At 33.2% G+C, this 21826-nt stretch overlaps 2 protein-coding genes and 1 pseudogene across 4 annotated transcripts; 2 read left to right on the forward strand and 1 right to left on the reverse strand.

Moving 5' to 3' along the window:
• Nucleotides 1-1375: 1375 nt before the first annotated feature.
• On the reverse strand, nucleotides 1376-3788 carry TIC21 (translocon at inner membrane of chloroplasts 21). 2 transcript variants are annotated; one of them, XM_085740392.1, is made up of 5 exons: nucleotides 3480-3788; nucleotides 3126-3383; nucleotides 2649-2852; nucleotides 1827-1941; nucleotides 1376-1726 (listed from the first exon to the last, which is right to left on the reverse strand). In XM_085740392.1, exons 1-4 carry the CDS (start codon nucleotides 3753-3755, stop codon nucleotides 1828-1830), a joined length of 852 nt encoding a protein of 283 aa, XP_085596518.1. In that variant the 5' UTR covers nucleotides 3756-3788; the 3' UTR covers nucleotides 1376-1726; nucleotide 1827. The 2 variants fall into 2 exon arrangements, with proteins under 2 accessions (XP_085596518.1, XP_085596519.1); XM_085740393.1 differs by having other exon boundaries at nucleotides 1622-1941.
• Nucleotides 3789-4414: 626 nt separating this feature from the next.
• LOC146958897 (UDP-D-apiose/UDP-D-xylose synthase 2 pseudogene) lies at nucleotides 4415-5992 on the forward strand (annotated as a pseudogene). The gene has a single exon (XR_015024752.1). The product of XR_015024752.1 is annotated as a UDP-D-apiose/UDP-D-xylose synthase 2 pseudogene (transcript).
• An 8473-nt stretch (nucleotides 5993-14465) lies between these two features.
• LOC146958898 (receptor protein kinase-like protein At4g34220) lies at nucleotides 14466-18102 on the forward strand. Its single transcript, XM_085740402.1, has 2 exons — nucleotides 14466-16358; nucleotides 17012-18102. The coding sequence occupies exons 1-2, from the start codon at nucleotides 14717-14719 to the stop codon at nucleotides 17686-17688; spliced, it is 2319 nt and encodes a 772-aa protein (XP_085596528.1). The 5' UTR covers nucleotides 14466-14716; the 3' UTR covers nucleotides 17689-18102.
• The last annotated feature ends 3724 nt before the right edge of the window (nucleotides 18103-21826 follow it).

Below are 21826 nucleotides of genomic sequence, written 5' to 3' on the forward strand. Positions count from 1 at the left end.
TTGTTGATTTCTTATAGAAATGTTGTACATCCTAAAATTGTTCAATTATTATATGAAATATTCCCCTTTAGATAATGATGAAGAATTCATGATTAAATTGTTTCATCACCTTGAAATGGGCGAAACTTGTTAGAAGAACTAGACTTTTGACCCGTGCGTCGCACGAGTTTTCTCGACTATAATAGAGACCAATAAATAATCTTTTACCCGTAAGATCATTGATATGGTAGAAAATATTTTCTTCAAAAAAAAAAAAGGCAAGAGGATAGGAATGAAATTGGTGTGCAATGCATTCTTTTAGATGGAATTTGTTAGGTTAAATAATTGCAAACCTAATAAAGCAAATGAGCGAGAAAAAATTAGGTTAAGTTGCTGCAGACGTAACAAAATTAATAAATAAGGATGTCAAAAACAAAAGGCATGAAATTAAAAAAAAATCCAAAAAAAAGTGTAAAATTCTTGACCAAAAAAAAAATTATAAAATAGAAGGATCATACGTGATCATTGATATGGTAGAAAATATTTTCTTCAAAAAAAAAAGGCAAGAGGATATGAATGAAATTGGTGTGCAATGCATTTTTTTAGATGAAATTTGTTAGGTTAAATAATTGCAAACCTAATAAAGCAAATGAACGGAAAAAAATTAGGTTAAGTTGTTGAACAAAATTAATAAATAAGGATTAGTATAGTGGTTGATAAATTTCTAAGCAAGGTTGCTTCAAGAATAGGCGTCTTTCCCTTACCATAGGGACACATGAGAAATGGAAGTGATTGGCAATGTTTTTCAGAGTTGTCGAGTATAGTGATGAAGAAATGAAGATCTACGAGAAAGGATCAATCAACAAATAATTATAAATTGAAAATTATGGTTAATGTGTTATTGTAAAAGTAACAAATAATAATGGGTAGTCCCAACTCCCCAGTCTCAGGGCATCGGAAACACTGAAAGGCATATAAACTATCCTCTATTCTTCTTTATCTTTTCAGTAAAAATATCTATAAATGAGAAAGAAAATGTACCGTGACTTTGTCTATTACTAGCACTTCTAAGCATGGCAGAAATTGCTTCAAAATCAAGACATGCTTTAATTTCATTTTATTCTTGACGAAGGGACATCTTTAATTAAAAATGTACACTCTCTTCCAACATCTTTTTTAAATAATCGTGTTCAATCCTACTACTGCATATTGCACTTGTGCTACCTTTTAAATACATTATTATAACCACTTCTAATCCTAAATTTTGCAAAGATCAATCCTGCACGAGAAACAAAAACAATGCTGTACAAGATTTTGAAGGATATGGTATTGATGTGTGTGCCATGCAGATGCAAAATTATGTGCAAAATGTGACTCTAGCGGGTAAAATTGCTCCTAAGATAGAAATTCTCCGCATCCCTTATCAAACAAGTATTTTGAATACAAAAAAAGATACTACAAAAAACCCTGATATTGCATCACCGGTCGAATATACAAATAATTTCAAAGTTGCATTTTGGAAGTTCTTCATTTGACACTTACATTAGACAAGTTATGAGGGTGATAATGTTAGAACCCAAACATGTCCAAACTGTAGACAGTAAACTCCTGCCACTGTGATAATCTGCCCATGGATCTTGAATTGCTGAAGCGTTATCATGATTCATTTTTATTAACAACATTGCACAGATTCTTTTCAACTTGGAAATATAAGATGTCAACCACCAACGAAGAGGGCCTTAAAAAGCTGTATCAAGACAAAACACAGTCCATGAAGAAAACAACCACTGGAAACGAAGGTACACTTTTTTGGTGCCTAAATTCTTTCTACCAGACTTGAGGCATACCTTATGCAAACTTCATAAATGGAAGAGCTTCTGACGGCGGTAATGTGACTGATCTCAACAACTCCAGCGAGAAAAGAAGCCCAAGGAAATGAGAAAGGATTGTGTTTGCCGAAGCCTGTAAAGGAAAGAATAATATTACTTATTACTTGAAGCCTACCACAGTGGCACCATATATTCTATCCAACACAATTAATGTTACTCACATTAGTTTGTTGCTTGGTGAGTTTTTCATTTCATTTTGATATGCTCTCATTAACAAATATAAAAATACTACTATCACCTAGTTTTTGTTCTATTTCCTTGTTTCATGATTCAACAAAAGCAATGGAAACAAGATTTTCTCATCTTCACCATTTCTATTAAAAAAAATTGAAAACAGTAGTCAAAACTCAAAATATGAAAACATAAAATAAAGCAGACACCGGTTTTTCCTTTTGTTGGAAGGTTTGTAATATGGGAAATATGTTATTTGTGCTCTGATAGCAAAATTGTCAAGTTCAGCTCCACCAATCCACACTTCACCCCCAAATAACAATAGTCTAATCATTCCCCTAATTTCTTATTTAACAATTTTAAACAAACTATCGACAATGGCTATTATGCCAGAAAACAATACAGATGGAGTTGTTCTCCAGAATGGGAAAATGATGCCCTTATACATAGTTTACCTTTGGATAATTAAAACGTTTATATTAACATTATTAGCAAAGAAGGTCAAATTTGCAAAACACAGGAAAGAGAACAGCTGAGAGTAATGTTGATAAATAACTGAAATTTCCTCTATTGAAGGCAATTTTATACTGAACAACCAATAAGTTTTACCTGCACCAAAAAGACATCTAATGCGAGAACAGGACTTGAACCAGGAGCGATTCCCTGATAATATGGGTTGGCAGAGGTAGTAAGAGCCTTTGCAACTAAGAATCCAACTGTGGCTTGCATCCCAAGAATAGCAGATCCCATCCCCAAAAGGTTCAATGCTATACCATTTTGTAAGCTTTTAACTACATCAGATCGAGGGGGTGCCTGAAACCACAACTAAAAGCTCAACCAACATTGTAAATAATAACTAAATTAGTATTCAATGTTAACAAACAGTGATTTCACATTAAGGCCTGTTTGAATTGGTTCATTTGAGCTTACATAAGCTCATATATGATAAACATTAAGCCATAAGCGTTTAATTAAGTTGTTTATCTAAACATGGTCTAAAGTGATCCAAACAGTTAGAACAATTAACATCTTTAGCTTCCTAAGCAAATTCAATTATTCATATATAAATGAACTAAAAACAAGTACCTTGGTAGGATCATTTGCAGTTCTACGAAGCCTCTCAGAGAGGCGAATATAGCCAAAGGACCAAAACACTGAAATGAATGCAGCTGCTATTCCACCAGCTGTAGCATAAAACGTTGCCGGCGATGTCACTTTTCCGGTAACAACAACGGAAAACGATAGTATGACAGCTGATACAATAGTGCACACTAGCTGACCCCAAAACCCTAAGCTACCTAATCGCTTGAAATGCCTCGCAGTTTTCTCCAATCTCTTCGCCACCTACACAATAACAACATTGTCAATTGCACAGATTCAAACCCTAGAAATTGAATTCAATTTCATAATTGAATAGTCTAGAACAACAAGAGTGTGTACCTGATCGAGTTTTGCTTTTTCCGATTCTTCGTTGGAAGGAGTGAAAGCTGCAGAGGATTGAGAAGAAGCGGTTACTGTGAAGGGAAGCTTCCATTGACGATGAGAAATGAAGGAACTGAAAGAGGGAGAAGAACTGTTCAATTTAAGAGGGAGTGAGGGGATAGAATTTTGCTTCAGAATAGTTCGGGGAAGACGAGGAACGGAAATGGCTGAGATTGAGAGTGGCGCCGCCGTGAACCTGCCGGAACACGGTGCCGGCGTTAGAAGAGTTTGCATTGCGTAGTTGTTCGATTTCTGTGGTCTGTTTTCGTCTTCTAGCTTTCTCCGATTCTCACTTTTGAGTTCTAGTTGTTTACGGGCCCCAGTTTTATTTTTGGGCTTTTCAATTTTTTAAGTATTAGGCCTTCCTTGTTGATTTTGAAAGTTACTTTTCTCACTTCTCAAATCTCTCTTTTTTTCTTTCAAGTGCTGTTTGGCGTCGCTCCACCTGGCAGTGGCAGTTAAGTGTCAGTCGATATTTTTAAAATCGGTTCCACCTCTTTTTAAATCCCTTTAACCGATTTAAAAGTATTATGAACAACAGTTAATTGTCGCTTGAATAAATGAATAATTTTGAAGAGTTTTAGAGAAATTTAGAAATGAGAAAAGTAGTTTTCGTTGATTTTTTGTAATCCAAGAAAAAATGTAGCATTTTTGGTCAAGTTCTATTAAGATGTCATTTGTTATATTTTTTTATACAAAGAAATCATTTTTAAAAAAATAATAATTTTTGTATAGCATTGTATCTGTTTGTAATTTAAAAAAAAAAATCAGTAAATAACTTCAAATGAAAAACCATTAAAATTAGCTTTTAAAAATATTTATTTTTTAAAAAGAAAAAATAAATATCAAAAAATGAAATGTAATTTTATGACAAAAAATTTCTTTTGAAATAGACTAAAGAAATTGCCCTTAAACCCCAAACAAACTTGTAAAATATCATGGGCTGCGGTTAAAACAGGTCGGTCTACACATATATCCAGCTTTTAATAATTAATTATAAATAGCCGAAGTCTGTTTTACAACTCTGACAACACCATATCAGTAGGGTTTTAGACACCACCGTATTAGGGTTTTATACTTGACCTATTTGACAGGAAGAAACTGGTCAACATGTCTTCTCCTTCTTCTCTAACAAGACTTGATGATCTAGACGGCAACTCAATCAAGCCAATAATAATCTGTATTATTGGCGCTGGAGGTTTCATCGGTTCTCACCTCTGCGAGACGCTCATGTTACAAACCCCTCACAAAGTTCTAGCTCTAGACGTTTACAAGGACAAACTGAAACACCTTCTAGAACCCGAAACCCTTCCTTGGAACAACCGCTTTGAGTTTCACCGTTTGAATATAAAAAACGATTCCAGACTCGAAGGTCTCATCAAAACCGCAGATTTAGTCATCAACCTTGCTGCAATCTGCACACCTGCTGATTACAACACTCGTCCTCTTGACACCATTTACAGTAACTTCATCGATGCAATTCCAGTGGTCAAATACTGTTCAGAAAATAACAAGAGGCTCATTCATTTTTCTACCTGTGAAGTTTATGGGAAAACCATTGGTAGTTTTCTCCCTAAAGACAGTCCTCTTCGTCATGATCCTGCTTACTATATGCTCAAAGAAGATGAGTCTCCGTGCATTTTCGGTCCAATCGAAAAGCAAAGATGGTCGTATGCATGTGCAAAGCAATTGATTGAGAGGTTGATTTATGGTGAAGGTGATGAAAATGGGTTGGAGTTTACAATTGTGAGACCTTTTAATTGGATTGGACCGAGAATGGATTTCATTCCTGGTGTTGATGGTCCAAGTGAGGGAGTTCCTAGGGTTCTTGCTTGCTTCAGCAACAATCTTCTTCGAGGAGAGCCGTTGAAGCTTGTGGATGGTGGTGAATCTCAGAGAACTTTTCTTTATATCAAAGATGCTATTGAAGCTGTGTTGTTGATGATCGAAAACCCTGCTAGAGCTAATGGGAAGATATTTAATGTGGGTAACCCGAACAATGAGGTTACTGTTCGGGAGCTAGCTGAAATGATGATCAAGGTTTATTCAAAGGTAAGCGGTGATCAACCTCTTGAAACACCTACAATTGATGTGAGCTCGAAAGAATTTTACGGTGAGGGGTATGATGATAGTGACAAGAGAATTCCTGACATGACCATCATCAACAAGCAGCTTGGATGGAATCCAAAAACTTCGCTTGAGGACCTGCTTGAATCAACGCTTACCTATCAGCACAAGACATATGCTGAAGCCATCAAGAAAGTCATTGCACAACCCATTGCAAGCTAATCATAGGATGAACTTTATTTTGTTTTGGTAGTTTGTTTTAATTTGGAATTGCAGTAGTTTTTATTTAGATTAATATGTTATTGTCATGTCATGGAACATTATGTTTTTTCTTTGTAATTTTTTGGTTAAGGTTTGACTATTCATATTTATGATAAAGCTTTGTCAGGTTGCTCTAGCCGAAATTTGAATTATGAATTCTCTTGTTTGGAAATGGTTCTATGTATTAACTGCATATGATGATTGTGACAGTGACATTGATTATTGTGACCCTATTGAGCGCTCTTTTTGCGTGAATTTAATTACAATGCAACTGCAATTGAAATCCTTGCTGTAGAATAAAACATTATGTATTTCACATGAGACATTTGGAATCGAAATCTTGTTTAATGTGGATCTGTGATTGCGTAGTTGTGAATCAATGTTACTTAGTTTGGCCAAACATAATTCAGATTTTGATTGCAATACCTGTGTATCTGAGTTTGCTGGATATCCCTTATTGAGACTCTGAAGGAGAAAATAGAGGGTGGGATATTTTGTTCTAGTTGTACAAATTCAAGAGCTGCAGGGTTTCAGCTGGGACTGACGAGTTTTTGACTCGATTTCATTTTGTATTTGTTTATTGTGGTGTGCTCTCTCTCTATCTGTGGTTACAGATGTGGACAATCAATAGTCTCAAGCTCAATCGAAGATCAAAGCCCTGAAACACTGAACAACTCAGAAAAGGCCGTTTAAGAGGTTGCCTCTGATTTCCAGTTTTGTTATATTCAATTAATTTCGAATTTTAAGATAATCATGTCGTTACTGCTCTGATTATTATGCAAACCTTGTTACTTACTAATTTTGAATGTTTTTACTGTTGCTTTGGATTTTGGACTATACTTTTATTACTATTTTTGGAGGCTTTTAGTTTTTACTGTTGCTATGCACTCTGGACCATACTTTTGTACAGATTAATCATAAACTTATCAAAGAGTAAATGTTTTTATTCTTTTGTACAAATCATTTTACTTGTCTGTGTTTATATCTTGATGAAATTGAATTTTCTTCTAATGCTTTTGGTGTTTATCATTCTTGTGTGATGGTGCTTTTCAAGGATGCTTGGTGGTTTCTTTCATTTGAACATTGATTTTTGTGTTTGGTTTATGTGTTCATTTATTCTCTTTGACAAAAGTCTTGCACATGAGTTATTATGATAAATTTTCTCATGAATTTGACATAACTTGTTGCAATTGTATTTCTTGTTAGTTTTTTTTAGTGTTCCTTGGATTCCTTTTGTATTTATGTTACAATGTTGATCTTTGGGAAGAGTTGGAAAATATCAACACCAACATTCTTGGATCTCTTACTTTTTTTAATCACATTAGGCCTTGATTGTTCAGTATCACAATATCAGCTCAATTCTATGGATAATTTTACTTGTCTTTTAAGTCAATGTCTTTTACTTCAACATGTAATAACCAGCAGAACACTGGTCGTTTATATATTTTTTCCGGTTGTCAAACATGGCATAGAGATTACCGTGCAGTGGAATCAAGAGATAAAGGTAGGAAGGTCTGAATCTTATCTGTTTGCAGGTCTGGAACTATTTACTTGTTTGATAAAATGCAAAAGTTAACGACCTAGAAGGATTTCCCTTGTCTCACCCTATCTGTTATCGCCATTATGAGCGCTTAAGCCTTGAACTGTATTTGATAGTGTCCTGTTGATGTCTTCAGATAAAGAAATTTTAATTCACTAAGTCATTACTTTCTCTAATTAGTGGGCATTCTCTAACTAAGTCATTGCTTAATATATCTGTAAATCTGTAAAACACTCTTATTTAGAATGAAGGCTACTCTAATAATGCATTACATCCATTAATAAACCATCTACAAGTAATATTTAGATGAAGAGTTAACTCTGCTAACTATAACCACAAGAGGAGCGATAAGAACTAGGACCATTGATGATTTGGTTCAGATAGAAAACTGAACGGAACCGAACCATGTCTACAGTTTCGAAAACTAAACCAATTTGTTAATAGTTTGGTTCGTACTGAATCGGACCTGTGCTATATTTCGGTGAACTGGTTCTTAATTTTCAAACTGAACTGAAACCAAATTTTTTTGTCAGCTTTTTTCAAAACTGGTTCACATAAAGAATAGTTTAGATTAACAATATACTTGGACTGACTCGACACGAAAACTCTACATAATTTGCACTGTATTAATTTAGACGAACATGCATCCGAAAAATACTGCAAAAGAGGCACAGATTTAACAGAACACTTCATTGAATTATTTCATGAAAGCTCTGGTATGCAAAGAAATTCATTTAATGTTTATGCAGAAGGAAATAAACCACTATCAGGGATTATGGATTTTATACCAAAGTTGCATAGATGCGTGACAGCGAACAAGATCTCAATGACAAAAATTGCAGATTCTTTCCAGTGTAAAATCATAAAACCAACATATAACCTATAGGGATTTCACACTGATTGATGGATGGCAGTTTACAAACAGGTTCTTCAATATTCAGTAAGTGAGTTTGGCAGTTCGGTTCGAGTTAGTAGACTGTATCTGAAGTATAGGTTCGGTTCGTGAATTGTCAAAATATGATTGGTTAGTTTCGATGACTATTTTGAACAACCCTAATAAGAACATTTTTTTCAAAACTCGGTGTGAGTCCTACACTTTGGAAATGTGTCAAACCCATGTGAATTTCACTCAATAAATGAGGACTGTTAGAGTGTTCCTAACACTACTCATAACCACAAGAGTTTAATTTATTTTTGTCCTGTTTGGAGTGTTTCAAATGATAGTTTGTCCTATATGTAAGAAGAATGGCCATTGATTTCATAAATAATACTACACATTCCATAAAGCAGATAGAGGCTTTTAATAGACTGATTCTCTTGGCTTCCATCTGGGACCAATATTGCTTTTGGAGAGGTCTTGTGTTATATATATCACAAGTTTGGAAGACCATTCATTTATTTTGTCTCCCCTTGCATAGTTGCATCGAGATTTCTCAATCATAGCTGACAGAAACTTTTGCAACATGCACAATAATGCTTGTGAACTGATGTAGTAATACTTAAACGGCTTATTTATTGGTTTTAAAGTTCTATTCTCTAGTTCAGTATAATTCTTGTGTTTTTACAGTCAGTGTTGAGCAGTTTCTGAGTAATTTGAATAGAATCATAGTTTTTTAGTTCAAATTGAGAAGAAAAAAAAATTGGAATTATGAAGTTGTTTTGGTGATTCTTGTGTTTAATCCTTTCTATTTTTCTAATCAAACAAATTCTCAAGTTTTTGTCTTTTCCTGATTTTTAGATTGACATGATGAGTTAGACAAGAGTCCTTTTCACTCGAAAGTTACATAAAGTTAACTTAAATGGTAAAAGACTGCAGAGACATTTGATATGTTGGTGTGCGGGTTTGGACCCGTAATTCCACACTTCTCAACACTTGGTGTATGCGAGTTTTGCTGCTAGACTCTTTAGAATAAAGAAAATAACGATCAATATACTACCATTAATATTTTACTTGTATTTTAAAAATATATTATACGTTGATAAAGTGTCATATTGTTTACACAATTACACCTAAAAATTGTTTAAGTTGTCAACCTAAAATGACCTATACCGGATTACGGGTTATTTGATGCCCAGTTAGCATAATGAAGGATCAATTGAGTTTAGGACATCCAAATATGAGTGAGTTGAATATTTCAATGGTTCAAAGAGTCTTACGAATGTTGTGGACATAAAAAATAGTCAAAGACACGTGAAACTGATAATCCCACCTTAAAGACTTGTGTTTCATATTTTTAGTCCGATGAAAGAAAAACGACTATGACCCATACAAAGAATGCCACGAAATGGGAAAGCAAGGCCAAAACATGGGACGCAACATACAACTAACTATGGGAGAAACACACGGCTACTTGTGAGTTTAGTCAATTAAAGACGGTCGGAGCTATGTAGGCCATGTTCATGGCCAATGAGACTAAGTGCTATAAATACTTATTGTAAAGATCATTTAGACATACAATCAATCAAACTATTGTTTTATTCGAAATTTATCATTTATCTTTATGCATTTCATTTACTTATGTCTTTATGAAATTGTATAGATTTCATTTACTTATGTTAGAATACACTCATTAATTTCTATAAATGAATATTTAAAAACATACATCTTCAAATGTATGTGATGAATATTTAGTTATCACTTGTAAACATGCTCCTTTTAAAAATAGTGGTGTATTCTAACAAATATTTATAAGAACGGTTAACATATGAAATTATTGAGCCTTGAGAATTTGCACAATTAAACTCAATAATTCTCAAGTCTTGAAAAGAGTCTATTAACAAACTACACCTACAAATATATATAACCATTTTTAGCTATATATAAATGGGTATACGTATGTGTCTATATATAAAAACTGATCACTTTATTTATGTGACTAAAATATATAATATGTGTGTGTGAATAATGATGATGTTTTTGCTCCAAAAAAAATGTTGACGTTTATAAACAGTGCAATTGGTCACCAACACTAACCCACTCCAAACTACTTTTTTAACGGTATAGGCACCTAATTGCATATTTATTTATTATTTATTTTACGCATGAAGGCATATTTGTTAAACAAGGTAAGTGTGGTCAGAGCATAAACAGATCATATACTATAGACTCCTAATAAATATTCTGAGTTTAAGGTATTTTCATCTCTAACTCTAATCCACAAGTTTGGTGATCATGAACCGAACCAACAGTTGTAGAAATGTTTCATGTTTTTTTAAACGTTTCCCACATTGTTTTCTCAGATGATACTGTTTCTGCAAGTGGGACTTTTGTCGACTCAACTCATTGAAATTATTGAGTCTTGAGAATTTGCACAATTAAACTCAATCCCAAATATTAATAAACTCTTCCTTTAAAAAAAAAATATATGAATTAACTTTTATAATACTCATAGTCTTGGACTGTGTTCATCTAAGAAAAAGGTATAGTCTCATGTGAAAGTTTTGTCCCTTTCTGAAATCACAAGCATGTAGTGTATATATATGCATAATAAGACAGACATATATATATATAGTAGTATCTTTACAATATTTATACATGTTAAAACAAGCATGTAACCTCGTGACATATATATATATATATATATATATATATATATATATATATATATATATATATATATATATATATATATATATATATATGGGTTATGATAGAAGACACCTTTTGTGAAGGTGTCTTTTATCAAGTTACTCTATGAGCATTTGCGAAAAGACACCAACTTACTTTTAGGAAGGTGTCTTTTATCAAAGTTATAACTAAAAAGTGAAAATCACACCTTAAGGTGTGACTTGATAAAAGACACCACCAAAGGGTGGCTTGTAACATAACCCTATATATATATATATAAAGTGGACTTTGGAATTTGGATTTTATGCCTCCCGTTGAAATAAATATACTATGTATTTTCTCACTTGGGGCTATGAAATGAAATATTATTCCCACTTGAAAACTGTGGTGCTAAGAAAATTCTACATTCATATGATGAAGAATAAACGATAACTTTTAAGATTGGACTTGGAGTTAGGATAGTAATCCATGAAATTGTCTTCTGAAGCATTTGTCCATTTGTTAGAAAATTGATGGTGCGGTTGAATTGGCAACAATGAGTCACAGAAACACCTCCCAATATGACATTTTTATTTTACTATATATAGTTTACACCCGTGACCCAAATATAATTAAATTGTACGGGATCAATTCAGAAAACACATGTGTCCGAAAGGAAATTAAATTGTGACTTTGATGCTGATCAATAGTTACAATTTATTATCCCCTAAAAAAATAGTTACAATTTATTTGTTATTATTAACTACTATTGACAATTTATGTTGAGGTTGAAGGTGGGGTTGTATCTGTAATAATTCTGACGCTCAAGTGAGTACATGAACAAATGTGTCGAAGAAGGTATCTATATAGAGTAGCAAGGAGGAGTTGTTTGAGAATAATGGAAAGTCGTTACAAACGGCATATGCTTTAAACTTTAGTGGTCTGGCCACAAAGCCGTTAGAGGTTTAAAGGAATGAATGTGTTACGAATTGCTAAAATCCTATGTCAAATGGGTGGGTTTTGTTTTGGATAAGTTCAGGACTTTGAAAGCGCGGTGGATTGAACCTTGGTTCGAATTCACAAATCTAAAAGGTTATGTCATTCTGTTTTTCTTCTACATCTCTCTTGTGCTTCTACACGTTGCATCAATAGAAAATTTGAGAAATAAATAAAAAATGATTTGGAAAATGTCTTTTAAGTTCTCAAAAACCATCTTTCCTTCAAAAAAAACCCTCAATTCAAGGTTTTGGGTGAAGAAATAATTTCAAAATATAATTTCTCTAAGATTAGTGTGATGATGCCTCTGTGATTTAGGCTCCCATCATGACTCAGTATCAAAGACTCTTTGAATCAAAAACTTTTGCTTGAAGAGGAACATATTTATGAATGGATCACCTAACACTTAAAAGAGAAATATATATTGTTATAGTAACGGTGCCATTTACCATGGGAAAGGTGAATCCTTTCCCACCATGGGAAAGGTTGCTTTTGACTTACAAGTGGCTGTAAAACAGGTTACAAGAAGTTTTGTTTGGTTTGTTGATTCAAACAAACAAAATTTAATGCCATATTAAACTAAACTGTGAATTACACCTCCCATGCGAACAAACACTACTATCTGCACCACCAAAATCATCTATCTCACACACTACTTGGATCTCTGTGTCATCTTTCGTTGCTTCCTCTTCAACCTCCTCATATGCTTCTTCTTCCACTTGACACACATGGTTGTTGAAAATGGATGAGAATTTGATGAGAGAAATCCATATTGGATTGAACATTACCATTATTATTGTTATTATTATCAATAATTGGTGGGTTTTTGTTAGCAAAATTTGCAGCAACCGCTCGAATTTGTTGTGGTATAAGTGAGTTGTTAGAAACTGCATTGATATCCAAATTGAAAGGTGTATCAGGAAAATTGAAATTTGCATGACGACCACGAAGACAATAAAGTGCAGCATCAAATGACTTAGCAGCTTTCTCAGATGTATCATATGATCCTAACCATATTCTTTCAATTAGTAGCCTTGAATTAGTCTTATTTCATATACCCATTTTCCCCACTTTCTCAATCTCACTCCTTTGTACATCTTCTTCTTATCATTTCCACCACTTGAATTAGTAGCAGATGATGATAAGGTTTTTATTTGATCATGATATTGGATGATATTGGCCCTTGGATCTGTCTAATGTAAAATAAATAAAAGAAGCCCCACCCAATTAACATATATTCTATATGTTGTGGGGTCTGAATTTTTGTTTCAAATGTAAAACCAAAAAGTCACAAAAGGGTAACAGGTAAGAGATATCAACCATTGACATTTTTTATTATTATATCTATGGTTAAAACATCACCTTTCCCATGGTGGGAAAGGATTCACCTTTCCCATGGTAAATGCCACCTATAGTAACAAGTGTAAGTAAGAAGTTTGTAAAAAAAAGTGTGAAAGAAGTGTTACATTAAATAAAAATGTGTCACATGCGTGGTTAACAAGTGTGCTAATCTAATCTCATAAGTCGTAATATTTTACATCACGAACTCAACACCCTCATGTAAGATAGATGATTATCATCCCTTCCACTTATCTTCACATTCATCCATTTACTCTATCTACCTCATAGCTCCCCAACAGCTAAATAAATATTGATTTTTTCTTGACACTGTGGACCATGTGTACTGCTCTGCAACTGCAACCGTAGGCTGATATTGGTGCAATAGTAAAACATCATGATATGTTATAAAAATTTACATCAAATAAAAATAAATTGTTGAGTTTGATATCAAATGCGATGTGTCTAATATTTTTCACGCATCACTCGTGGTTAGGGCAGAACATGGACTAGTTTATTCCACAAGTATAAGCTAAAAATAATCATACACCCTGTTAATAAATAAAGTGATTGTCGTGGTATCTGCAAATCGCATTTGCAAGTTGCAAGTTTAAGCATAATTTTAATTCCTAAAAATTGGTGCATTTCCTACGGTCAATAGCAGACCGTAAACCATATGTCAGAAAAATTTATAAAAAGAAATGAAATAGTAATAATAAAAGACTTTATATTATAAATTTAACAATATAAGAGTTTGTTCTAATGATAAAAAGACAAATCGACTCAGAGTCTCGAGTTAGAATCTCGACCGAGGTGTTTTCTATCTCGGCTTCTCCTCTCGCTCTAACTTTATAAAAAAACAACAGCAACAATATAGTAAGAGTATCTTCAATGAGAAGTCATTTACTTAACAAAGACCTTACGCGTGTATCTCTATCTCGCTCTTATTAAAAATTTAATTTTTTTTCTACCTAAACACAAACAAAGTACACCAATTCACGGGGTGTGAAAGTGAAGGATGCTTACAAACTATGGGCTCCTACTCACTTGGGTGTCTTGTAGTACCAATTAGATTCCTTTTTCTGTTCCATTTTCCCATTATTTCTGGAAATAAATCTCTGTTTGTTTTTAACTTGACATAGATAGTTGGCACAACAATACCATATATCCTACTTTTATTATCTTAATGTCAGTTAGGTTCATTTCATTTCATCTTTATCAACTGCACAAAGTAGAACTATTGTCTTTGCTTTCTGCTACCTTTCTTTTCTTCATACCCTTCATTCATTTTTCATACCCTAACAGCCTCACTAAGATTTGGTGAACAGAACAAATATATTGTAGTAAGTAACCATATCCTTTTTCTTCTTTGTCTTCTCTGTCTCAAGTGTTCTTTTCTACACCATATGAACCTGTAGTTGCAATGTCTCATCTAAGGAAAACATCATGAAGCTTAACACACTCTTGAGAGTTTCATCTTTTCTTTTTCTTCTACTGCTTCAATATTCATATGCACTTAACTCTGATGGAATTTTCTTGCTTAAATTCAGATACTCCATCCTCAGTGACCCTTTATCAGTCTTTGAAACTTGGAACTATGATGATGCAACTCCATGTTCATGGCATGGAGTTGCATGCAGTGAATTAGGATCTCCTAATACTCCTGATTTTCTTAGAGTAACTAGCTTAATCCTTCCGAATAACCAACTTCTTGGTTCCATTGCAGAAGAATTAGGCCTAATCCAAAACCTTCATCACATTGATCTCTCAAACAATTTCCTCAATGGTTCATTACCAAACTCTATCTTCAACTCTTCTCAACTACAGTTCCTTTCACTATCCAACAATAAAATCTCAGGTAAACTACCTGAGTTGATTGGTTTATCCACAAACCTTCAAAGTCTAAACCTTTCTGACAATGCATTTGTTGGGTCAATCCCAAAAAACCTCACTTCTCTACAGAATCTAACCGTTGTTTCTTTGAAAAGTAACTATTTTTCTGGTGAAATTCCAAATGTGTTGAACTCTGTTCAGATTCTAGATCTGTCCTCAAATTTGTTCAATGGTTCTCTTCCAAGTAGCTTCAATGGTGAAAATCTCCAATACTTGAATCTCTCATATAATAAAATCTCAGGAACAATTCCAAAAACATTTGCTAAGCACATTCCTGAAAACTCAACAATTGATCTCTCATTCAACAATCTAACTGGACCAATACCTGAATCAATGGCTTTGCTCAATCAAAAAGTAGAATCACTCTCTGGAAACTCTGATCTATGTGGAAAACCTTTGAAGAATCTTTGTATAATTCCCTCAAGTATCTCTACTCCTCCAGAGAACATCAACAACACATCTTCACCAGCAATTGCAGCAATACCAAGAACAATTAATTCAACACCAGGAACAAACACAAACTCAACAACATCAACTAGTGATTCTTCTCAGAATGGTCTAAAACCTACTACAATAGCAGCCATTGTTGTAGGTGACGTAGCAGGCATGGGAATTTTAGCTCTTATCATTCTCTGTGTATATCAACAAAGAAAGAAAAGATATCCAAAACCAAACACTGTACTTCAAGAGAAGAAAGTGTTGGAAACTGTAGTGAAACAAGACCAAGAAGCTGTGAAAACACAAACACATTCACTTCAATGTTCTCCATGCTGTTTAACGATTAAACAACAAGACGAGACTTCAGAAGATCCAAGCTCTGATGAGAGTGACCGCGACATTAACAGTATCGTTGTGGACAACGGGAAGCTTCCGAAAGAAGGCACATTGGTAACGGTGGACGGTGAGACGAAGCTGGATTTGGAAACATTGTTGAAGGCTTCAGCTTATATACTTGGAACAAGCCGTGCGAGTATTGTGTATAAAGCAGTTTTACAGGATGGAAGAGTTTTTGCTGTTAGAAGGATTGGTGAGTGTGGTGTTGAAAGAATGAAGGAGTTTGAGAATCAAGTGAGAGCTATTGCTAAGGTTAAGCATCCTAATTTGGTTAAGATTCGTGGGTTCTGTTGGGGTGAAGATGAGAAGCTTGTTATTTCTGATTATGTTCCTAATGGCAGCCTCTCCAGTATTGCTTACAGTAAGTTTGCATTATTTTACCTTTGCATTTTGCACAAACATGTTAATTTATATCAATCATGATTATGAAATTAGCGATTAATTGAACATAGTATTAGGGAATATGGACTATTTATAAAATGTTAGGTTGTGTTTGGATAAACATTTTACAGTACAAACACTTATTACTCATAAGTTGTTTCCATGAGCTAAGAGCTTACGAAAATAAGCTGAAAATAACTTATGGCCTATCAAACTATTTATACAAGCTGTCACAAAAAGTTTCGAAGTGTTTTGTTGGTTGATAAAGTCGAATATGCCAATTCAAATAGATTTACTTACATATTTGTTAGGAATCAAGTAGAAGAGGTAGGTCTTTATATTTGATGTGGTTAGCAATCCGCGGATTCGTGTAGTTATGAATGTCGATAGTTGTTTGGTCGACATTAAAATTCAGTTTTAAAAATCAAAATATGCATTAAAATTTGGATCGTTCTATCTCGACTAAAATGCCACTGCCACTGATGTTCCTCTGCATGAATGTGTTAGCAAATCCAAATCCAAGATGTGTTGATACTAGATGAACTAAATTGCGATTTTTCTTTTAACCATTTTTTCGGACTAATTTCTTTGGGTTCATGAAAATTAATAATTGCTTATGTTAATGATGTTTAGGAAGAGGAGGGTCGTCCCCTATGAACTTATCCTTGGAGGTGCGGTTGAAGATAGCAAAAGGAGTTGCAAGAGGACTAGCTTATCTTCACGAGAAGAAACACGTGCATGGCAATGTTAAACCAAGCAACGTCTTATTGAATTCAGAAATGGAACCCATCATAAGTGATTTTGGAATCGACTTGCTTCTCTTGAATGATATCAACCATAGAGGAAATGGTTCATTTAGACAGTTAGTGAACCAGAGAACCCCACAACCACAACAAGACATTCTCACTGGTTCAACTCCTAGCCCCTATGGGACAATGGGGCCATCATCATCTACTAGTGGGGGTCAAGTGCCATATCAAGCACCAGAATCGTTTCAAAACATAAAACCAAATCCCAAATGGGATGTGTATTCATTTGGAGTTATTTTGTTGGAGATTTTGAGTGGGAGGGTTTTCTCGGACCGGGAGTTGGACCAGTGGTCTATTCCCGGTTCAGTTGAAGAGGAGAAAAACCGGGTTTTGAGAATGGTTGATGTGGCAATTAAGCATGAGATTGAAGGTAGAGAAAATGTGGTTCTCACGTGTTTTAAGTTGGGGTTAAATTGTGTTTCTCTTGTCCCACAAAAGAGACCGTCCATGAAAGAAGCACTACAAATTTTAGAGAAGATGCCTATATTTGGTATTAATTAATTGTTTTCATATAATGATATTGATGTAATTGTTTCCATGTGTAATGATATTGATGTAACTTGAACCTTGTTATGGTCAAGGTGTTTAGCTTTTTCCAACTTTTGATGACTTGAAATTAGTATGGACAAAAAGGTAAAGAAGATTATTGGAAAGATTTGTTTGTTTACTAAAAAAAGATATTGTATTTTATTGTTTGTACCTTTGACGGATGAAAGGAATCTTTGTCTCTATAAGTTGCTTTCGGTGAAGACTATGAGCACTTGGCAAGGCATGCATGGGGCGTGGCTGGTTTTGCTGACTATTTAAGACTTTTGATCAGTAGTACACATGAATGATAGTGCATCTCATATTCTCACTTATGACTACCCAAATGCATGGTTAACATTTTTGAGCATATCATTGACAAATTACTACTATAGTACTATATGAAAATTAAGATCAGAATTGCAAAGTTGCAAGGATTAAAACAACAGAGAAATAAAGAGTAGAATTGAAACAAGAATAAACAAAACGAAAATGGATGGCGCCTCACTCTTCTATGAAAAAGAAGAAATGACAATGTCTTAAATGAGTGATCACTACAAAAACTTGTTTTCTTGATAAGATAAAGGAGTTACACTTCAGCATTAAAGCTCACTTTTTTTCACCTTTGAAGTGTTATTGGAACCTCCATTATGCTTCTTAAATCCGCCACTTCTCTTTGCATAAGTTCACTTATTATAATCATGTCACTAACTTCAAGCTCATTTTCCATAATCAATGAAGCAGAATTTATTTTCAACTTTAAAATACAAATTGCGGATAAATCTCTAAGATTTCCAACGAAATGATATCATGTCAATCGAACATCAAGAGCTCGAGATATAGCCAAAATAAGACGGTGTCATCGCCTATGAAAATAACACTTTAAACCATAACTAATTAGGTTCTTTGTATTTCATTATTGAAGTAATTCTTCTTGTCAAAGAAGAGCATTTTAAGATCTCCTCATTCCCTCCCTATCAGAGTTAGAAATGGTGCTTTCTCTATGAGAGTTGGCTAGTTTATCCTGTTGTTTTCCTTGGGGGTAACCTCTTTTTCATCCTTAAAAAAAAGGAGTTAGACTAATTGTATACTCTCATGAATGCACATCTTCTGCTTGTGGGTATTAAGTCTATCAATGAAATATTATCTTTGCTTTTGAAAAAAAAAAATAAGACGAACTGATTGATAAGATTACATATGCATGTTTAAGAAAAGGAGTGTTATGAAAATAAATAGCGTCATTACATAAAAAATTTCGATACCTATAAATGATAAGATATGAAGAAAAATAGTGACTAAAGATGATTCTATCCCCTAAACAATGTATGTAGATGTCGGGTTCGAACTCCGGACACTCAAGTTATTTATCTTAAACGTAAATTTTAGTCATTAAATAATGAAAATTGCTGTTGACACATAGCATAAGGCTATGGCACACATGTAAAATACGTTTTTGCCCCCTCGGCAGTTAACTGCCGAATTATGGAACCGGCTGCAGTTAACTACCGAGGAAAACTTCGGCAGTTAACTACCGAGGAAAATTGAAAACTTCGGCAGTTAACTGCCGAGGAATCCTCAAACCCCTTTTTTTTTTTTTTACAAAAACCATAAATTTATTTTATTCTTTAAACCTAAATTTTCCTTAATTAAATTTAATTCTTTAATCCTTTTAAGGAATTAAACACATTTTTTTTTATGATTTCATTCATGTGATTTTGTTGCCATAAATGAAGAAATATGAGAGATGAATAATATTCGGTAGTTAATGGACCTAAAATGATAATTCAATAAAAAAAATGCAACAATAAAAAACGTTACAAATGATAGAATAATTATATTTGTAATTATTAGTAATTAATTATAATATTTAAGATATTTTTTTGTTGTTCACAAATTATAATATTTCAGATATTATTCATCTCTCTTTCAAATATTTAAGATATTAGTAATTAATTATAACATTTTTTTAATTAATAAACGTGATTGAATATGTAGTAATTCTATGATCTCATATTTTTTTATTTATGGCAACAAAATCATATGAATGAAATCAACAACTTTATAAAAAGAATCGTGTATTTAATGGCAACAAAATTCATATTTCTTCATTTATGGCAACAAAATCACATGAATGAAATCATGAAAAGAATTATGTTTAATTCCTTAAAAGGATTAAAGAATTAAATTTAATTAAGGAAAATTTAAGTTTAAAGAATAAAAAGAATTAATGGTTTTTGTAAAAAAAAAAAAAGGGGTTTGAGGATTCCTCGGCAGTTAACTGCCGAAGTTTTCAATTTTCCTCGGTAGTTAACTGCCGAAGTTTTCCTCGGTAGTTAACTGCAGCCGGTTTCATAATTCGGCAGTTAACTGCCGAGGGGGCAAAAACGTATTTTACATGTGTGCCACAGCCTTATGCAATGTGTCAACAACAATTTTCTTAAATAATTTGACAAAAAAAAGTATATTTTAATCATGACCATAAAAAAAATCTAATTTAGCGGGCAATTATAATTATAACTTTTTAGATTTTATTTAAGGTAGTCCCTCTAAATTTTGACAAGGGAAATATTATAAAACAGTTTAGACCACTTTGGAGTAGTTCTGTAAAATAGTTGGTAGATCCTATACCACTTTAAATTCAAGAGACTAGTCGATAATTGTAGTAAACTAATTAGAAAAGGGGAATTAGTCACTTTAGTCCTTGAATTGAGAGAAATTGCAAAACAGTCCTTGAAGGTAGACTCTGTTAGTCAATTTCAGGGACTAAAGTGACTAACGGAGTTTACATTCAGGGACTAAATTGACTAACAGAGTCTGCATTCAAGGACTAAATTGACTAACAGAGTCTACATTTAGGGACTATTTTGCAATTTATCTGCATTCAAGGGCTAAAATGACGACTTCTTTCCTATTCAGGGACTAAAGTGACTAATCTCCCAATTAAAAAATTAAAGACATTAATTTTTTATGAAAACTATTGTATTGAATTTGAAGTGAACATTCCTATTGTATTTGAAGTAGATGTAAGATTTTCTTAGGGTGTGATTGGGTGGAGGGTTTAGGAGGGGAGAGTTTAGTTTTCATTTTTAAATTACTGATGCTATATGAAATGTTTTTTAAAAAGTTAACATATTAACATAATAAACGATCATATAGTGTTTCAATCACACTTGATTTATTTTAGAAAAACATGTTATATAGTCTGTGTCTGTGTTTAAAAAAGAAAAGTAAACACTCTCCTCTCTTCCCCTCATAAACCCTCAATCCAAACACACTCTTACAATTTTATTAGGTCTTCATTTGTATATTAAATTGTTATGAAAACTATTGTCTTGAACTTGAAGCGAACATTGGTATGCAAATACCGAGATTCTCTTTTAGTTTTATTAGGTCTTCATTTACTTCTAGATGTCTTACAATTCATCATTTGATCTACTCTCTTTGCTACAAAATCTATATATTTTCTCTCTTTATATCAAAACCACTTAAGCCTATTATCCATCACCAATTAAGATAATTAGATAAAAAAAAGTGCACTAAGTTATGAACTAAACGCTATTTAGAGTAGCATGCATATATAATATCCTGTAAAATGATCAAAGTGATATGTATTAAATAGATAAAATAATTATTTTCAAAAAAAATAGATAAAATAATTATTATAAACTACATATATTTCACGATTAACTCTTGAAAGAAAGAAAAAAAAAGTAATATTTACTAGCTATATTTAGGGGTAGGCATGGTTCAGTTTGGGATGAAAACTGAACCGAACCAAACTGAATTATTTGCTAAATTTAAAATAACTGAACTGAACTGAACTGTTTGTATTTCGAATTGAACTGAACTGTTTCAAACCGAACTGAACTGAACTGTTATTATTGATACCGTTGAAAAAATATGTTAAAACAAACGAAATCAAATTTTAGTTACCGAACTGAACCGAACTGTTTTGAGACGGACTGATCTGTTTTGAACCGTAACTGTTAGTAATAGTTCAGTTTTTTTTTTTTAGTTCAGATCATTTTTTTTTGTTTTTTTGCCCACGACTAACTATATTATTTGAACATTAAGATAATGTACTCCCTCCGTTTCAAAATAAATGTCGTTTTAA

This window comes from Medicago sativa, chromosome 1, assembly GCF_051527215.1.
Source record: "Medicago sativa cultivar Bolivia chromosome 1, Bolivia_mono, whole genome shotgun sequence".
Classification (NCBI taxonomy): domain Eukaryota; kingdom Viridiplantae; phylum Streptophyta; class Magnoliopsida; order Fabales; family Fabaceae; genus Medicago; species Medicago sativa.

Excerpts from the sequence above, each read along its gene's own strand:
- TIC21 (XM_085740392.1), bottom strand. The coding sequence starts at position 3,755 with ATGCAAACTCTTCTAACGCCGGCACCGTGTTCCGGCAGGTTCACGGCG. Across the intron at positions 2,853-3,125 it reads CTGCAAATGATCCTACCAAG|GCACCCCCTCGATCTGATGT; the intron begins GTACTTGTTTTT and ends TTGTGGTTTCAG. Across the intron at positions 1,942-2,648 it reads TAGATGTCTTTTTGGTGCAG|GCTTCGGCAAACACAATCCT; the intron begins GTAAAACTTATT and ends TTTCCTTTACAG.
- LOC146958898 (XM_085740402.1), top strand. The coding sequence starts at position 14,717 with ATGAAGCTTAACACACTCTTGAGAGTTTCATCTTTTCTTTTTCTTCTA. Across the intron at positions 16,359-17,011 it reads CCTCTCCAGTATTGCTTACA|GAAGAGGAGGGTCGTCCCCT; the intron begins GTAAGTTTGCAT and ends AATGATGTTTAG.